We start from the raw sequence: 19,124 nt of genomic DNA, 5'->3' as shown, positions 1-19,124 counted from the left end.
TTCAGCCATTACATTCCTGCTAACTTCTTGCTTTGTTCCTTCAACCTTTCCACTTGCTACTGCTTTTAAAACATCCCCCCCTCTTCAAAATCCACCCTTTCACCTGTCTTTTTGTCTCCCCTAACCCTTGCCATTTCCCGACTGTTTTGTCTTGTCCTAATTTTAAGCATCTTTGAGCTATCTTACTGTATGAAATACACGAGAGAAAACAGGAAATGCACCACAGAAATGCAATTTGTTCTCCTGTTCCTTTCTCCCATAACAAATAATAGAATATAAACTTGAGTGAATGAAGAAGAATGCAAGGTGCAGGCAATAAAATAAGACTTTCTTCCTCCTCATGGTCTACACCAAAAGTCAACAGAAAAGGAAAATCTAGAAGCATACAGTCATTAAGGCACAGGAGGGAAGCCATTCGGCCTATCAAGTCCACACCAGAAATCAGGGAATTGTAAAATGGGTTGGTAACGCACTATTAGCGTTTCACGCTGCTGCCATATACTAATTTCATTCCCACTATCTTTTTATATAAAACTTGTAAGCATATTCCTCAAAGCTTGTCATCTGTAGAAGCTTCAAACAACAATAATTAGCCCCAAACTGGCCTCAAGACCTATTCAGGCCAGCTCCCCAAAGCAAGCAACCTTAAATAACGGGCTAATCCATCAGCTGGACATCACTACATCAAGCTCTGGGCCAGCTGTGTACAAAGCTACAGGAGATTGGCTACATATTGTAAACAAAAACTTTTGCATTTGTCTTTATGACTCCCCTCATGTACTCCAGAATCAAGCAACCACCTACCAGGTCTGAGAATCCCCCTCAACACAATGATTATTCTGGTCTCAAGGGTGGTTGGATTCAGTCTGGAGGTTTCATCCACACTGTACAGCCAGGTATCAGGAGTGAGGCCAATTGTTATCTGTCCCCATGTACTTCATGTTTTTGAAATGCTGACATACAATGGATCTCCTGTCTCCAAAATAATATTGATCTCATTAAACTTTGACTAGAAACAAGATGACAACATTGAGGTTGTGATCAGATATGTCTCTCAGGGTAAGTTAGAGTGCTTAACCGCACGGCCTTCAAACAGCATCAAGACAAGATGATTTGAACTCGAGCTGAAAAATGCTTTGCCGTACACACAGAAAGCTCTATAATTGAAAACATGTAGGGAGAGTGGAGTACAGCACTATATAGCAGAGCTATTTAAAACATATTCTGAGTCTTCAAGGAATAAAACCTTGATAAATAGCAGGATATTTGTAGAAGAACATCACATAACACCACCGACTCTCATTTTTCTTCCTGTATTCAGATGACCCATGCTTCCAAATTTGAAATTAACTGTCGAAAGGTGGACTATTGTACAATAAAAATAGCAAATCATCAGATTGAAAGCACAGGGAAGAGAAGGTATGAACACCAAAATCAATCTCCCCTCTCACGTACAATATTTAAGAACATCAAAGCAATTTAGGTGAAGGTAGTTCCCAGTTAAATAAGCTAGTCTACGACAAAATGCAATGTTTCTATGACTTTGCAAAGCAACTTAAATAATTAGTGGCTAGATTATTATAATAATCAAGGAATCAAAAAGAGCTGCCCCTGAATATACACCAAAATCCTGTAGTTTTAATAAGCCTAACATACTGAAAAGGCCACCGGCTAAATTCTTAAATGGCCTCACTTCCTTATTTTTTTCTGTCAATGAATATTCTCTAGGTAGCACTGGCTCTTAGGGAATGGAGAGAGCTGGAGGGGTAAGATCTTCCAGCCAACCAGAGAAACTCTATTCACTATTCCAAAGCAGCACATTCAGTGAGATTTATTCTTCAAATAAAACTGTTTCTTAACAGCAGGATGAGCACAGAGGGATACAGGTTTACTATTACTTAGGATTACGCATGTATGAGCAGTTAAATCTGTGCATAATCAACCTTCATATCTAAGGCCTTTGAAGTTTGTTTTTGGAGGGAAAAACTTAATAAAAATATTTAGGATGCATCTGTAAAATGAGTTCACATTATTAGCCCTGCAAACCGTTCACCAGATCTGAAGGCTAAAATACACAAATTTAATTATCTTTTGATTTCAAGTGCCATTCGGTCGCCTTCCCAGTCAGTTGTCTCCAAATAAATATATTATGCAACTTTAGTGTTTTCTACCATAACAAAGTTGAAAGACACTGTCTGGAGAAAGTTGGTATCGTTTAAATTAAATAGATTTCATGGAAGCTTCTTGAAAAATGTAGATCTAGCTTCAGTGGAGATTCAGACAAAAAATTGACACCAAGTGAAAGGAGTTATTTGGGCAGGAAAGGTGAGAATTTTCAATTAAAAATGTAGGTCAGCGAGTGCAGGGGATGATGGACTCGAGGGCAGCACTTGTCAAGAAGCGCATCTTCTCTCAGTGCCTTTACTGGTCCGAAGTGACATAGCCAAGGGCATCAACTCAACAAATAGGGGGGTTTACATCTTACCATTTTGTGACACTGCAAATTGATACTCCAGCACACTGCACCACTCTGCTGCTTTAAACAAGCGTTTTATTCTAAGCATAATGAGAAAAAGTGTACAAGTTCTTGTAATCTTAGTGACAAATGAACATATGAAATAACAAGAAAAGATCTCATCAACCTTGATGTCTTGCTGACATCAATTCCACCTTCACCCATTTGCAAAACACAAGGCCCTATGAAATAAATCATAACTTTGTTCCCAGTTGGCAATTCAAAATTTGCAGCTAAATAGATTATTTTGTCTACAAGTAATCGACAACCTACATTTCACTCACAGATCTGCCTGTTACACCTTGTTGCTCATGAGTTAAGGCGTATGAGTTTGGATTAGGGTCATATCACGGAAACAAAAAGTGGACGACAGAGTAATTCAGATTGAGATCCTTATATTCCACTCAGGAACCTGACAATATTTCAGCATTAAAAAATGTCATATTTTAGACAGAGGTAAGCCATCGAGTCCCTCAAGTCTGTTAGGATATTAAGAAACAGGCCTGAGTTTACCTGCTTTCAATTCACATCCCTTAATGCCCTTACTTAACAAAAAGCACGCCAATCAAGAAGAAAAAGAAAGTAATATAAGACTTGCACTTATGTAGCATCTTTCACAGCCTCAGAACATCCTAAATTATTTTACAGCCAATGAAGTACTTTTGATGCGTAGTCACTGCTGTAATTCAAGAAACGAGGGAGCCAATTGGCACAGTGAGCTCCCATAATCAGCAATGTGACACTCACCAGGTCATCTATTTTTTTTTGTGATGTTGATTGAGGGATAAATATTGGCCAGAACACTACAGATAACTCTCCTGCTCTTCTTTGAAATAATGCCATGGGATCTTTTACATTTACCTGAAGGCAGACGATGCATCTCACTCAAAAGACAGAATAGCACTAACTCAGTACCATACTGTAATGTCAGCCTCAATTTTTATGCTCAAGTCCAGGAGTGGGATTTGAATCCACAATCTTCCTACTCGGAGGTAAGAATGCTACCAATGAAGCTGCAGTTGACAGTAAGAAGTCATCATAAACTGAGAAATCAAATCTATAACCACATTTACACAATATTCAGAGTCCCAAAATTCTTACATCCTTCAGATTCACATTACACAAAAGGCTGATAATAGGGTGGCCGTTTATTTTATTTGGTTGATATTGGATTGGGGCACCAATCCAGCCGAAACACCCACATGCAGCAGCAGCAACAACTGTCAATCTGAGCTAATAAGCAATTTGGAGATATCACACCATTTCCTTCTAGAATATTTTTTTTTGAAAACAAGAGTTACTACCAGCCTCTTGTGTGTGCATACCAAACATAAGTTATTTTCATTCACTCTTCAGTAAGTTAGGGCGTTGGAAGGTGTCACAAGGCAGGCATCTCTCACAACTTGCTACTACATACGTGATGTAAATTCAAGGTATGAAGCTGTTCCCTTTTGCAACATTATCACCGTACTTCCCACAAGTGGATCTCATCTCCTGTACAAAGAGAAGCCTGCAGCCCTGTGCTTTTCTACTCCTTGGTACTCGCACAATCCTAGATCGCTGGTGCCTAATGCACTTCACTTCTCTCCAACCCACTCCAGAGGACTCAAGCTAATCAATGTGGTGAATTTTAATTTATTTACAGAAATTAAACAAGGACGCATTCAGAATAACACAAGCTCAGGTGCAGCAGTAAGTGGCCAATCCTTAAAAATTACATTCTGTCCTGACAACAAAGAATCCAGCTAAGTCTATACACTCACTTTCAGTTCCATTTCACCCAAGACCAGCCCATTTCCACTCTTTCATGCTTCAGTCTGCTTCTGGAGTCCAGCACATCACCAGCTTAAAATATACCAACAGCCTTTGAAATTCATGAACTTGGAGAAAATTCAAGAGAGATATAAAATAATGCATTTGAAAAGTTATAACCATCTCCAGGTTCAATGGTCCACAGGAGGGAGTTGTTAACAGCTCCAAAGGATTTTTTGAATTTTATGAACATATTAATGTAATAGGCGGATTGAAGACAAAAAGCCACCTTTCTGGAAGGCAGGCACAGACCCAACCTCAATTTTATGTTTATACAGCTAACATCAAATCAATACATACTTATACACACAAAGCAAGCTCTGTAAACTGAAAATACCATGAAATTTCGCATCACAAAAACAAAAATACCTGGAAAAACTCAGCAGGTCTGGCAGCATCGGTGAAGAGAAACACAGTTGACATTTCGAGTCCTCATGACCCTTCAACAGAACTAAGTAAAAATAGAAAAGGGGTGAAATATAATATATATATTTTCTATTTTTACTTAGTTCTGTTGAAGGGTCATGAGGACTCGAAACGTCAACTGTGCTCCTCTCCACCGATGCTGCCAGACCTGCTGAGTTTTTCCAGGTATTTTTGTTTTTGTTTTGGATTTCCAGCATCCGCTGTTCTTTGCTTTTATCTCTATGAGATTTCGCATAGCAAGTTTACAGACCAAAACTCTAAGTGAAGAATTTGGTTGATGCAGAATGCACGTCGAGTTGAAAACATGTTATGGTCTTGGCAGAAATAACTCTTCACATAAGGGTATTAATAGTCTGTCATGGACAAGTTATAGGAACACGGGAACAGGACTAAGCCATTTAGCCCCTCGAGCCTGTTCTGCCAACCATTTGAGATCTGTGACCCAACTCCATATCCCTCATTATCTTTGGTTAACAAAGGGTCAAACAGATCTGTCAGACATACTGCCCCTCTAATCAGTTGAAAATTTAAGGCGTTCAATCACCCTATGCTTATTTATAGGCTCCAGTTATTTCCTGTCAACAGATGTTAGCTAACTGGTATATAATTCCCTGGTTTCCCCTTCTCTCCTTTCTTAAACAGGAGAGCGACGTGCGCAATTTTTCAATCTAAAGGAACCATTCCCAAATCAAGAGGACCCTGGAAGGTTACACATTTCCTTTAAAATCCTGGGATGAAAACTGTCTGGTCCTGGAGATGTCACTTATCTCCTTCATTACTGTTACTTTGTTTACGTTAATTTTGGTGACTTCCTATACCTGATTCAATATTAGTTTCCTTGGGTTGTCCAGCATGCTGACCTCTTCCCCTAATGTAAATACTAATACAAAGCAATTATTCAGCATGTCCATCACGTCCTTGTTTTCACTGACAATATCACTGTTGAGTTTAAGGGGCCCACAATGTTCCAGACCACTCTCTATTTCCTAATGCAATTGTAAAAATGTGTTGATTTTGATACTCCTTGCAAGTTTCTTTTTATACTCCCTTTTGTAAGTCTTACTATGCACTTTGCCAGGATGTGTGCTGAGTTCTGCATTTTTGTATTTTTCTTTCAGTTTTATGTTGCCTCTTTAGCCATCCGCAGCTTTTTTTGACAAATAAAGCTCTTGCCCTTTAGGGGTATAAATTGTTCCTCTATGACCTTAAATTTGTTTTTGAACATCTCCCATTAATCTTTACTTGTTTTATCCATCAACAGATGTTCCCAGTTTACTGTGGACAGTCTCTGTCTCGTCCTATTGAATAAGCCTTGCCTAAATTTAGAAGTTGCTGTTTCACGTTTCTACCGAGTGTTTGAAAGGTTGATCACGATCATATTATAATCATAATTTGATAAATATTCACGCACCGTAAGGCTATTGACTAGATCTGGTCTATTATTCATTACTAAATCTGATATGGCTAGCCCTTTTATTAGTTCCAAGACATATTATGAACATACGAACCAGGAGCAGGAGTAGGCTATTTGGCTCCTCGAGCCTGCTCCGCCATTTAATAAGAGCATGGCTGATCTGATAGTAACATCAAATCTGCACCTCACCTACTCCCAATAACCCATCACCCCCTTGCTTACAAAATCACAGAGTGTAGAAGAGGCCCTTCGGCCCATTGAGTCAGCACCGACACGTGAGAAACACCTGACCTACCTACCTAATCCCATTTACCAGCATTTGGCCCATAGCCTTGAATGTTACGATGTGTCAAGTGTTCATCCAGGTACTTTTTAAAGGATGTAAGGCAACCCGCCTCCACCACCCTCCCAGACAGTGCATTCCAGACCATCACCACCCTCTGGGTAAAAAGGTTTTTCCTCACATCCCCCCTAAACCTCCTGCCCCTCACCTTGAACTTATGTCCCCTCGTGACTGACCCTTCAACTAAGGGGAACAGCTGCTCCCTATCCACCCTGTCCATGCCCCTCATAATCTTGTACCCCTTGATCAGGTCGCCCCTCAGTCTTCTCTGCTCCAACGAAAACAACCCAAGTCTATCCAACCTCTCTTCATAACTTAAATGTTTCATCCCAGGCAACATCCTGGTGAATCTCCTCTGCACCCCCTCCAGTGCAAGCACACCCTTCCTATAATGTGGCGACCAGAACTGCACACAGTACTCCATCTGTGGCCTCACCAAGGTTCTATACAAATCTAACATGACCTCCCTACTTTTGTAATCTATGCCTCGACTGATAAAGGCAAGTGTCCCATATGCCTTTTTCACCACCCCACTAACATGCCCCTCTGCCTTCAAGAATATATCCACCTTTGCCTTAAAAATATTCAAAGATTCTGCTTCCACCGCCTTTTCAGGAAGAGAGTTCCAAAGACTCATGGCCCTCAGAAAATAATTTCGCCTCATCTCCATTTTAAATGGGCGACCCCTTATTTTTAAAACAGTGACCCTGAGTTTTACATTCTCCTACAAGAGGAAATCCTCTCCACATCCACCCTTGACAAAGACTTCTCAGGATCTTACATGTTTCAATCAAGTCGCCTCTTACTCTTCTAAACTGCAGCAGATACAAGCCTAGCCTGTCCAACCTTTCCTCATAAGACAACCCACCCATTCCAGGTATTAGTCTGGTAAATCTTCTCTGAACTGCTTCCAACGCATTTACATCCTTCCTTAAATAAGGTGACCAATGCTGTACACAGTAATCTACATTATTACATAAAACTATCCGGGACACACAAAAAATTCACTACCTTTTTGACATGTACTAGTCTGCTTATTCCAATCTATATGAAAGTTAAGCCCTCCATAAAAACGCTCTGCCTTTATTACATATTTGTCTAATTTCTGCATTTATACAATCTAACATTTAAGAGCTGCTACTTAAGATGCCTATACACAACTCCTACTACAGTCTCAAATCGTTTTCTTCTTATAATAACCCATATAGTCTCCATATAGCTTGCTTATCTCTCATTAATCTTCTTATAATTGAAGCAATTTCATCCTGAATCACTAAGACTACTCTTCCTCCTCTATCATTTTCCCAACCTTCCTGTAGACCTCACAACCTGGTATATTTAACTTCCAGCCTTATTGGTTTATGTAGATAATAATCAATACACAATTACAACAAAGCCTCAGCATGCATGCCAGCATGTAAAAAACCAAAACCTGAGCATCATCATTACAAATGAATAATCTCAGCCCAGAAATTCAGATTGTAAATCTTAAATGGCTCTCACATCTGAACCTTAAGATGACATACCACTTTGGAATATTCCAATTTATACATTATATTACAGATCCTTTAATATAGGAGGCTTTCATGTTGCAAGGTTTGACAACTATAATGTAACTCACAGCCAGATGATCAGGAAATTTCTCTGGCCAGTTTTTTTTAAACAGCAATGGCTCCTCTTGTTACTGTGGGAGTGTCACCATGTTGAGCAAGTATGATTAATAGTAAAGTAATAGCTCTGACAGATTAGGGCATTTTTAATTTTAATTAATCAGGCAAAGTGTTCTTTTCAAGTTGGATTGGTACCATCATAAAACATCTATCATGAAATCATCCTCAGAAAACTGGTCACATGTATATGTGACAATAAAGCACACAGTGGTATTGTATATTTCCATTCAACTACTATTCAACAAAACTCATTTGGACAGCCTACCACTGAAAACTCAAAGGGAATTTTAATTATGAACAAAATAGCACAGAAACGTTCATAACACTGCTTAAAAAATCTTGGTGCAATATTTGCTGGATTAATGTTACTGTATATGGAATTATCATTCTGAAACAAGTCAAAAACAATGGGGCTGGCACAAGATGAAGGAGTGCCCTGGTGGCAGAGCCATGTTGTGAAAATGTCACCAAACGTCACAGTACTGCATATACCATGTCAGCCTTGTAATCCAAGAAGGATTTAACCTTTTACAAAAGGATATGTTCCTTTTTCAAATTAAGGAAAAACAGCGCTAAGCTAAAAGCATGCACAAAGGGAACCATTTAGAAAGTTAACTGAAGCTCGGCAGCATTAACCTCCAGTTTCCTATCACAAGACCTTACTCAACAGAAAGAACTGGAAAGCACACCATGACATGGGTACTGGCAAGGTATTTTTAAAGGAAGACTATAGCCTGTATTTTTTGGGAAAAAATATAAGGCAGCAACACAACCCAATAGTGGAGTGAGTTAAAGAAACAAACTTTCACAAATATTTTATATCATACACATTTCCTGCTACGTCTTCATAAAACCAGTAGGTGGGTCTGGATATCAATTGTGTTGTTTCACTTTAAGCTATGAAAACATGAAAGACTGCATATACACAAGGCATCATCCCATTCGGCCAGGCAGGATTTGACAAATTATATCTACACAGACCGAGCTGACCAGTTACTTTGAGATTGACAAAGTCACAAGGGGAGTTACGGTCAACCTGATGAGTGCAGGTATTAATCATATCACACTACTGCACTATGACAAGCTCTCATTTCTAATCACACATCTGCATCATTTTTAAAAGATACATTTTTGTTATTACAAGAGAAGCGAAAGTGTGGAAATACAAACGATATTTCAGCTAATTCCAGACCACACATGCTTAAGTACTTGTCTGGAATTAACATTCCCTGGATTTTTATTAAAACCTCCCTCTTGGGAATACTGAATGTAATGGAAATTCCTGAAATTACTACAGAAGGAAATAATTATATGCAGTAAAACACAAAACTTCAAACTCGCAAGCAAAATAAAACTACATAAAAATGGCTAAGTACTTTTGGCAAATTTATTTTACAGGGAGCCTTCTCAATACTATGGAAGGGGCAGTTCCCTCCCATGCTTTTGATGGTGCTCAGATTTCTGAGTATCAGGTCAGGAAAACATTGATTTTAAAATGCTTGCCATGAAGTCTTTTTTTTTAAAACTAAAAATGTTCTTCTGAAGCAAAACTCCACACAATTATGCAAGTGACTATTTATTCTGACATAATATATTCAAGCCTCATCTACATGTTCCATTCCCTGCAAAAAAAAAGGATGCCCTAGATCCTGGTTTGAAACACAGGCATATAACCTAAAAAAAAAACTTGTTCCTAATATGAACCATATGAGTTATCATATTTTAAATTAATCCAATCCTATTGTAACATATTTTTTCACCAAATCTAGAACGCTGCCTCCCTCTTCTAAATCAGAAGCAAATGCACATTTTTGTTTCTTCCCTTAGGTGAAAAACCATCAAGTGGTTGCGCTGAGTCAGAGGAAGCACTATTTCCCCAATCTCTATTTTAACTTTTTTGGAGCTATTTTCTCTCTCTCTCTCTCTTTCAACTTTTGTGGGAGATGACAATCCAGAGTAGGTGGGAAAGAACTCACACCAAAACACTGCACTTATTTTTTTCTTGTTGTAACAGAGTGCCTTACAAGTTCAAAACAAAATTAACTGGTTAATCCGGACCGTAAACAAAACTAACGATACTTTTGCAACTCACGTACAAAAATCTAAAAAAAAATAAACACTTTGGGAGGGGGGCAGATCTCCACTATCTCGACTACAATTAATTGATGTACTCATCTTAACTGCGATTCATTTTTCCTCCCAAAGAACAACTGAAAAATAATGACTTTCAGCTGGAAGGGAGAGGAAATCCAAAACTGAAATGATCTTTCTCCATGAAGGTTTTCTTTACAAGTCGCATTTTGGCCCTTTTTTTTTCGGGCTTTCAATGAGAAGGAAAATTAAATCAGCATTTCCTTTTAAAAAAAAATGACCAAAATAAAAGGCATCTAAACTTGGATAAGACAACGTTGGTCTGCACTTTTCAAACTCAGAGGACTCCCTCAGCTTTCCCCTCCCCCCCAAATTTCCCCAACATTTCACAATATTTGTCCTGCTGTGGGTGTAAGGGTTGTTTAATAAAAGACGAGCAAAGATGACCAATCTCTTACCTTTTTCCTGGGACGATGAAATAATCTCATCCTCTTTGCTGACCTGCGTTATAATGGACGTGCTGTCCATCGAACAAACCCTTTCTGCTTTCGGCCGTCGGGCCCTCCGCGATTTCCTTCAGAAAATGCACCGAAAACAAACAATATGTTCCTTTTACCCACCCACCCCCCCCCCCCCCCAAAAAAAGAAAAAAAAAATTATTTATTAATACATATATATATATATATATATATGCGCCACAGGCCAAAAAAAAAAGGGTGGAAAATTTAAATACTTTTTTTTTAAAAAAATAGCAGAAAATATAATGCTCTGCAACTTTCCTTTCCCCTCCCCCCCCGCCCGCCCCCCCCTAGAAAAAAATAAGATTTTTTTTCAGTCAATCGACCATTTATATTGTTTATGTCAGGAGAATTCAAAAAATAACCGCCTTTCGCCCGCGGCCCGGAGAGAGAGAGAGAGAGAGAGGAAGAAGCCGAGCTGTCCGGTGAGTGCTGAGAGATTTCAAACCCAATTTTATCCGACGTTAAATGCTGAAGAGGAAAAAAAAAATAATGTTTCTTGATCTCCCGAAGCCTCGATTGCGTTTTTTTTTAAAAAAAAAATGTTTTTTTTTCTCTCTCTCTCTTTTCCCCTCTGGCGTCGTCTCTCCTTCTGGCTTGGTTTTTTTTTTCTCCCTCCTCCTCCTCCTCTCTTCCCCTTTATATATTATTTCTTGTCAAACGTCGTCGTTTGGTCTCCAATATGGAGGAGCTGGAACTTCTCTCAGATTCAAAAACAACAAGAAAATGTGCGCCGTCTGTTTCAAGAAACCCTTCTTCCACTTTCCTTCCCCTCCCCACTCCTCCTCCTCCTCCTCCTCCCTTTTTTCCCCCCCCCACCTCGTCCCTTCTCTTTTCCTCTCTCTCTCTCTCTACTTTCTTTCTTTCCTCACAACTTCCCGGCCTTTAGGGAGGTTTTTTTTTTGGGCTGTTTTTTTTTCTCCCTCTCCCTCCCTCTCGCTCCAGTGCAAGATGATCATCAGCAAGGACGACGGCACCAAATCCAGCACAGCATCGACTCCTCCCTGCTCACACACCCCCGCCTAAAAATAATAATAATACTTCAGGAAAGAAATCCGAGCTAATGCTCTGCATAAGAATGTCGTTTCCCCCCCCCTACACCCAATACACAACCAACTTCTACCCCCCCCAATACACAACCAACTTCCACTCCACCTCCTCTTAACTCGGCCACTCTGTAGCTGCCTGAATTAAAGTGTGGCAAAAAAGCCACACATTACAGGGAGAGACTGTGCACTTCGAGGAGGTTTTAATTGGCATAGCCAAACATCGTCCCATTCAAATGTCCTGGAACTGCAGAGAGCCTTTAATATGGCTATTGCAAAACCAGCTTTTAGCTGCAGACTATTTCTCTTTCCTTACCCCGCCCCCCGCCGAAGGTTAACAGAGCGCCCGAGTGGGCACTTTTTGGGGCATTTGTCCCAAGAGTTGTCCCTCGATAATAAAATTAGTCCTCTGATAGCGGTGTGGATTAATCTAATTTATCACTCTGCGACCTCCTCTCGCCGCCCCCTCCTGCAAAAATGCAGCTGTACCAGACAATCATGACTGGGATGATCAAACCACAAAGCAAAGGGAGATTTAAGGTGCAAGCGGGACTCATTGGATAGCTGTTTCATAGAGCTAGCACAAGCACAATGGGCCGAATTACCTCTTGAGTTTGGATCTTTCTATGATTCTAAGCATGCAATCCCCCCCAACCTTTCAAAGGAAGGTCCCAATTTCAGCACTTATGTAGGTGGTAAATGGAACCCAAATAATACCCCATAAAAAGAAATTGGGCGCTGTCACACTTCTGTTTTTGGGTCAGTAACCTACCTACACAGGAAGTTGATTCAAGCTCAGATTTTCGCCTGGGGGGAAGCCATAATTGGTATGCAGGAAGGTTTCCTGCCCAATTAGAGCCACTGGGGGGTGGGACGGAGGTGGGTCAGAAGGAGTCTCATTTAGATTCCCATGGCAGCGTCATTTAGGCTGCTGGTTGTCCTAAAGGAGAAATCTGTGGTTTGTGCTAAAGCTTTACACTGAACCAGAGGGAAATGAGATGTCACAGAGGAGCCAGAGGCCTGGCATCTGGGGTAGGGCAGCCCCTCACTTCATCGATGCTGATCTGGATCTAATGCTAGAGGCCTATGGAGAGGAGTGAGGTCTTCTCCCCGGAGAATGTCATGAGGAGCTCATCTCGTCACGCAGCAAGGGTATCTCTCTGTTCATCATCGTCTCCTTCCACTTCCTCTTCTTGTTCCTTTCTAAGCCCCTTCTCCTCCTCCAACAAGCTGTCTGCTTCCAGGGACTCACGTCTCTGGAGTGTCATGTAATGGAGAGCAGGGCAGAGCAGACCACCACAAGGACCAAGACCCATGCAGGAGGGTGTTGGAGGACACCACCCGACCTGTCTGAGCACCAGAATTGCATCTCCAGAAGCCTGATGGCCTGCTCAATGGTTGCCCTGAGCCATTGGCATTGGTTGTATCTCTGCATGGGGCTCCCATAGAGGGGTGAGTAACCATATTCCTTATCCCCTAAGATCCATCCACATAGTTTGGGGGCTGGAGTGAAGATCTGAGGAAGCCACAGGAAAAGCATGAAGGAGTCATGGTAGCCTCAGGGAAAACGAGCACACACATGGCGGAAGCTCTGCCTGTGGTCGCAGACCAGTTGGTCATTGAGGGAGTGGAAGCTCTTCCTGCTGATGGATCTCACTGGCTGGCCACTGGGTACCTTGGTGGTCACACAGATGGAATTGATGGTGCCCTGCACCTGGGGGAATCCAGCAGTGTTGGCAAAACCCAATGGCCTCTGTCCCTGCAAGACTCTGTCTGTCTTTAGATGAACGTGCTGTCCAGCTCTGGCAAAGAGGGCATCAGTGACCAGCAATGTAGTGATGTGCTGCCGTTTGTGAGATGCCGCCAAGGTCCACAGCTGATACCTAGAAGGAAAGTGAAGAAGTTCAAAGCCACAGTGACTTTGACGATACTGACAGGGCATGCATGGTGACCAGTGCCACAAGGTGTGAGGGTCTTCAGTGGTGAGGGCTCAGATGTCTATGACCATCTGCCTGGAGAGCCACAGTCTCCAGCAGCACTGGGTCACCAGGTAACTCCAGCTTTGGCAGTCAATCCTGTGTTGAGTGTTTGACCTCCATTGCCTTCCTGCCCATCTTTCCTCTCCGTACCCTCCTGAAGCTCAGGGTTCTGCCCTTCCTGCGGAGGATGTTGCCCCTCTTCACCACTGGATACAAAATCTGGAAACCTGCCCACATGCTGGCTGCAGCCTTCCTTTTAGACAGTTGGCCATCTTATTGTAATTGACAGCTCTGCCCCCCAAACCTATTGCAATGTACATACCAGTGAAGTACTTTTGAAACTAATCACTGTTGTATTGCAAGAGATTTCGAAGCTAGTTTGTGCACAGCAAGCTCCCACAAACAACAAAATGATAATAACTAGATAATCTGTTTTTAACGATGTTGGTTTAAGGGATAATTATTGGCCAGGATACTGGGGAGGACTCTCTGCTCTTCTTTGATAAAGTGCCATGGGATCTTTTACATCCACCCAAGAGGGCAGATGGAGCCTCGGTTTAGCATCACATCTGAAGGATGACACCTCCGACAGTGCAGCACGCACGCTGTACTTGGAAGTCAAACCTGACCAAGAGAAAAGATGAACTAGGACCTCGCAAATGAGTTAAGGAAGACTTTGAAGATGGGGAAAGATATCGCAAGGTGAGTGGCTTCAGGAATGGAATTCTGGAGTGTGGGGCCTACTAACTAAATGCTTTTCCACCAATGGGAGCAGAAGGAGAAGGTAATGCTCAGTAGATCAACATTGGTGAAACCGATGGCACAGGAACATACAGCTTATGGGGATTGCAACAGTAGAGAGGGACATGGCCTCGAAAAGGATGAAGACTTTGAAGTCAAGGCTCTGTGAACAGGGAGTTGTAAAATACAGGGGTAACAGATGAGCAGATCTGTGGGCAGAATATGTGTCTTAGAGTCCCAGATGAATTGGAGTCAAATGGCAGGTGAAGAATGCATTGGAGAAATTATCTGGATGTGATGAAACTGTGATAGATTGAAGGTGAGTCACGGATAGACCTGACAGAAGATTTGACAATCACCCCAGTATTAGGGAGGATGCAGATATTTTGCAGTTAGATTGAACGTGTGATTGTGCAGATTGTGAAATCAGGAATGAAGAAGTTTTTAGCTATGTATCCCCATAACACATCCCCATAACTTACCAAGGTGCTAGTGCAGCCAATGATCTACTTTTGAAGTATGGACCTTTAAAGTTTATTTTTTTTTAATTTTTTTATTCCTTCACGGGATGTGGGCTTCGCTGGCTGGGCCAGCATTTATTGCCCATCCCTAAATGCCCTTGAGAAGGTGGGGGTGGCATCCACAATCCGATGGGGATGGGTGGGTGCTAGGGCGATTTGTTCCCCCTCCCCCACCAAAAGTTGTAGAGTTTTAACTCCATAGCGTGCATTTTCTTTAAACAGGTTCCTCGCCCAAAGACCAGCTTGATCGACAGACAAGTTTGTCAGGCAGGCAACAATGCAGAAGAGGTCACAGCCCAGGACCAGGTTTCCTGCTGCTTGAGTTAGAGATCGCAAGAGGGTTGCGGTTTGGAGGGTCAAGAGTGATCATGGTAGGTTGGAGTGATGAGGGACAGATATAGAATGTCTGTGAGGAGGGCGGGTGGAGGTCCAATTGCGGAGGGGGAGGCAGGTTATCTTGAGGGGCCTGGTGAAGCACTCCTGCTCCTCCTGGCCCGCAAGCAGAGACACTTCTTCCTCATCTCCCTTTAGCTGCCAGCTTTCCAAGGCCAGAGAACCCGGTTGCCCAGCATTAAAGCCAGAGGAGAGATAAAATCAAAGGTCTCACTAAATTATTTAATGATGGCCCACTTCCTGGAAGTAAGTTGGTTTCCTGCCTCTGTTAAAACCAGAAGCGGGCAGGTTTGAGGTGGATTGGGTTCAGGTTTGAGATTAACATCTCACCTAACCCAAACCCAGTCATTTTTAGGGGTTAAAGCTCCCCTATAGTCACTGCTGTTACATAGGCAAACTCAGCATGTAATTTGCAAAAGACCACCACAAACTCACAAACAGTAAATAAAATAAATGGCTCAGTGATCTGTATTTTGGTGGTGTTGAAAGAGGGATGAATGTTGACTAGGACACCTGGAGCATTCTCCCGTTCTTCTTCAAATAATGCTCTGGAATCTTTTACATCCACCTGAGCAAGTAGATGACCAGAAAAGCAGAACCTCAACAATGCAACACTCTCTAAGCAAAATGTTACCCTAGAGCATGCGCTGACAACCTGGTATGGGGCTTGAACCTACGACGTTAAGTTTGAGGTGACTACCAGCTGAGCCAAGTTGACACTCAAGTGACAGTGGAAAGAAATACTGGACAACGTTGACGTACATATAAAAGTTCATACCTTGCTTGAATGTAATGTTGTCAAGAGCATAAAAGGACAAGGTTCAAGAGTTGAATCGTGAGCCCATCAGATGTGACTAGATAACCCTCAAGTGTTTCAGTATTCTTTCTGTAGTATGAAAAGAAAAGACTTGAATTTATATAGCACCTTTCATGACCTCAAGATGTCCCAAAATACTTTACAGCCAAGGAAGCTGCTGTAATGTAGAGAAATTTGGAAGCCAGTCTGCATGCAGCAAGATTTTGCAAACAACAATGAGATAATGACCAGGTAAACTGTGTTTTAAAAAGATTAGTTGAAGGATAATATTGGCCAGGTCACTGGGGAAAACTCAACTTCTGCTCTTCAAATAATGTCATAGGGTATTTTATGTCCACCTGAGAGGGTAGCGGGGCTCCCAGTTTAACATCTCATTCAAAACATGGCACCTGTGACAGTGCAGCACACTCTCAGTACTGCACTGGAGTGTCAGTCTAGATTATGTGCTCAAGTTTCTGGACTGTGACCTGAACGCACAACTTTTTTCACTCAGAGGTGACCTGAAACATTAACTCTGTTTCTCTCTCTACAGATGCTGCATGACCTGTTGAGTATTTCCAGCATTTTTTGTTTCTATTTCAGATTTACAGCATCCGCAGTACTTTTTTTTGTATAAATTAGATATCAGCCAAGTTCCTAGCAAGTTCAAGACTACCATCTAATGAGAGAATAAACAAAGTTTGCGGTCTACATCTGAGCTCAACTTTACCTGATCTGGAGTATTTGATGCTGAGAATAGTTCACCTCCTTAATCCAATGCATTTAGGACAACAGTCAAGTTATAAAACAAACAAAAAACAGAAAATGCCGGTATGGCCATACAGACTCGATGCGTTAGCTCTGTTTCTCTCTCCACGGATGCTGTCAAACCTGTTGAGTTTTCTGACATTTTCTGTTTTTGTTTCAGATTTCCAGCATCCGCGGAATTTTGCTTTTAGTCAAGTTATGAAGCCTGCCTTAACTCCAATATAAGAGCTAAATTGTGATAGTCGCACATTCACTCAAACACTGAACACAATATCTGCCACATTAATTATGATCTGTGAAGTTTACTGTTCCTATATACATTGTGTTCATTCTCCCACCTTCGCAATTCTCTTTGACTCTTCTGAAAACTGGTGTTTCCAGAAACCAACAGCTGTTCCTAGATCATCAAAGTAGCTGTTTTTCACGAGCGAGCCTTGACATAACTGTTAGAGGACTGTTCAACTGTGAGAGGTATCACATATCAAACCCAAATATGTCTTCATCTGAAGTTTCAATATATAGGATCACCAGGTATCAATGAGGAAAAAAAGCCTGGCACGTGCTTTATTTCTTTCGTCAACTCCAAGGAGCTCGAGTGAAGTGCAGAAATCATAAAAGAAAGTGTCGCATTTATACGGCACCCTTGGCAACCCCAGGTCATCCCAAAGCAGTTTACAAATAATGAAGTACTTTTGAAGTGTATTCACTGTTGCAATGTAGGAAATGTGGCAACCCATGTGACAGTATTTTAGTGATGTTGATTGAGGGATAAATATTGGCCAGAACACCGGAGATAACTCTCATGCTGCTCTTCAAAATAATACCATGGTACCCTTTACATCCATCTGAGGCGCAGGGCCTCAGTTTGACCTCCCCTGAACACTTAGACCTCCTCAAAACCTATTACATTTCTAACATTCCTCAGTTCTGATGAAAGATCACAGAACTGAAGCATTAACTGGTTTTTCTCTCCACAGCTGCTTCCTGATCTGCTGAGTGTTTCCAACGTTTTCTGTTTTACCTCAGTTTGACCCGTCATCTTAAAGACAGCACCTCCAACAGTGCAGCACTCCCTTCGGCTTCTTCCTAGGCAGTCTCTTGGGATCAAGGATGACTTGCTTCCACTCCAGTTCAATGGATGCTGAGATGGCTGATGAGTCCAATGCACGATCTGCAGTCCCTGCCATCTACGGGCCAGGTGGTGCTTGAAGGGTTGGGCAGATGAGTTGTTTTGAGGTTTGTGCACTCTCTCCGGAGCCTCAACTTTGCCTCTGCGAATTCCCAACAAAGTCTTTCGACATGAATAAACCTTCTCCATTTTGGTCGGTCACAAGCTAGGGACTCCCACGAGTCCCTGGCAATGTTTGACCCCTTCAGGGATGTTTTGAGAACATCCATAAAACATTTCCGCTGTCCTCCTGCAAGTCATCTGCCGTGACCGAGTTCTGAGTAAAGCAGTTGCTTCAGGAGTCTAGTGTCAGGCATACAAATCGCATACAAAACAAAAACAGAATTACCTGGAAAAACTCAGCAGGTCTGGCAGCATCGGCGGAGAAGAAAAGAGTTGACGTTTCGGGTCCTCATGACCCTTCAACAGTTTTTTGGTTTTTTTCTCTGTTTTTTATACAAATGGCATGTCCCACCCAGCGGAACACTCCTTCAATAATGGAGTGTCAGCCTTGATTTTTGAGAGGCTGATTTAATTGCAGAAATTATATTGCTGTCCTTAGCAGAGAATAATTACCGCAATACATACTATGGAATGAAAATGAAACACTCTTGGCCCGTACGGCACGGTACCACATTAGCATGTATATACCCAATGAGTCATCATAAGGTTATGCAATCTGAGGGCTCATTACAGTGACTTTTGGGAGACAAATCTCGATAAAAAGGGATTTTGACTCAGCTTTGCTACCATAAGCAGCCAAATCAGATTGTTGAGATACATAAAATCCATTTTTTGGTGTTTATTTTTACTTAGTATTTTACAATAGCTCAGAGACGCTGTTAATGTGGACAACAGTGGGTTAAATGCCTATATTTTTGGCTGTGATTTTGAATGGTTCCTTCCATCCCTGCAGCTTCCTA

At 41.6% G+C, this 19,124-nt stretch overlaps 2 protein-coding genes across 6 annotated transcripts in view; one reads left to right on the top strand and one right to left on the bottom strand.

Moving 5' to 3' along the window:
- ctdspla (CTD (carboxy-terminal domain, RNA polymerase II, polypeptide A) small phosphatase-like a) overlaps positions 1 to 10,890 on the bottom strand; it is a 190,745-nt gene extending 179,855 nt beyond the window's left edge. For all 3 annotated transcript variants that reach the window (XM_078536481.1, XM_078536488.1, XM_078536494.1), the window contains exon 1: positions 10,730 to 10,890. In XM_078536481.1, coding sequence (XP_078392607.1) covers positions 10,730 to 10,799 — 70 coding nt within the window. In that variant the 5' untranslated portion in view covers positions 10,800 to 10,890. The remainder of the gene's footprint in view (positions 1 to 10,729) is intronic.
- Positions 10,891 to 11,099: 209 nt separating this feature from the next.
- Positions 11,100 to 19,124, top strand: part of LOC144675940 (E3 ubiquitin-protein ligase TRIM7-like) — a 254,406-nt gene continuing 246,381 nt past the window's right edge. For 2 of the 3 annotated variants that reach the window (XR_013575212.1, XM_078536469.1), the window contains exon 1: positions 11,100 to 11,214. The gene's annotated coding sequence lies outside the window, so the exon portion shown is untranslated. Of the gene's footprint in view, positions 11,215 to 14,351; positions 14,517 to 19,124 lie in introns of all 3 variants that reach the window. The other variant, XM_078536462.1, reaches the window with a different exon arrangement.

The sequence above is a fragment of the Cetorhinus maximus genome, chromosome 3 (assembly GCF_964194155.1).
Source record: "Cetorhinus maximus chromosome 3, sCetMax3.hap1.1, whole genome shotgun sequence".
Taxonomy (NCBI): Eukaryota; Metazoa; Chordata; class Chondrichthyes; order Lamniformes; family Cetorhinidae; genus Cetorhinus; species Cetorhinus maximus.
This window is presented reverse-complemented; position numbering and strand designations above follow the sequence as displayed.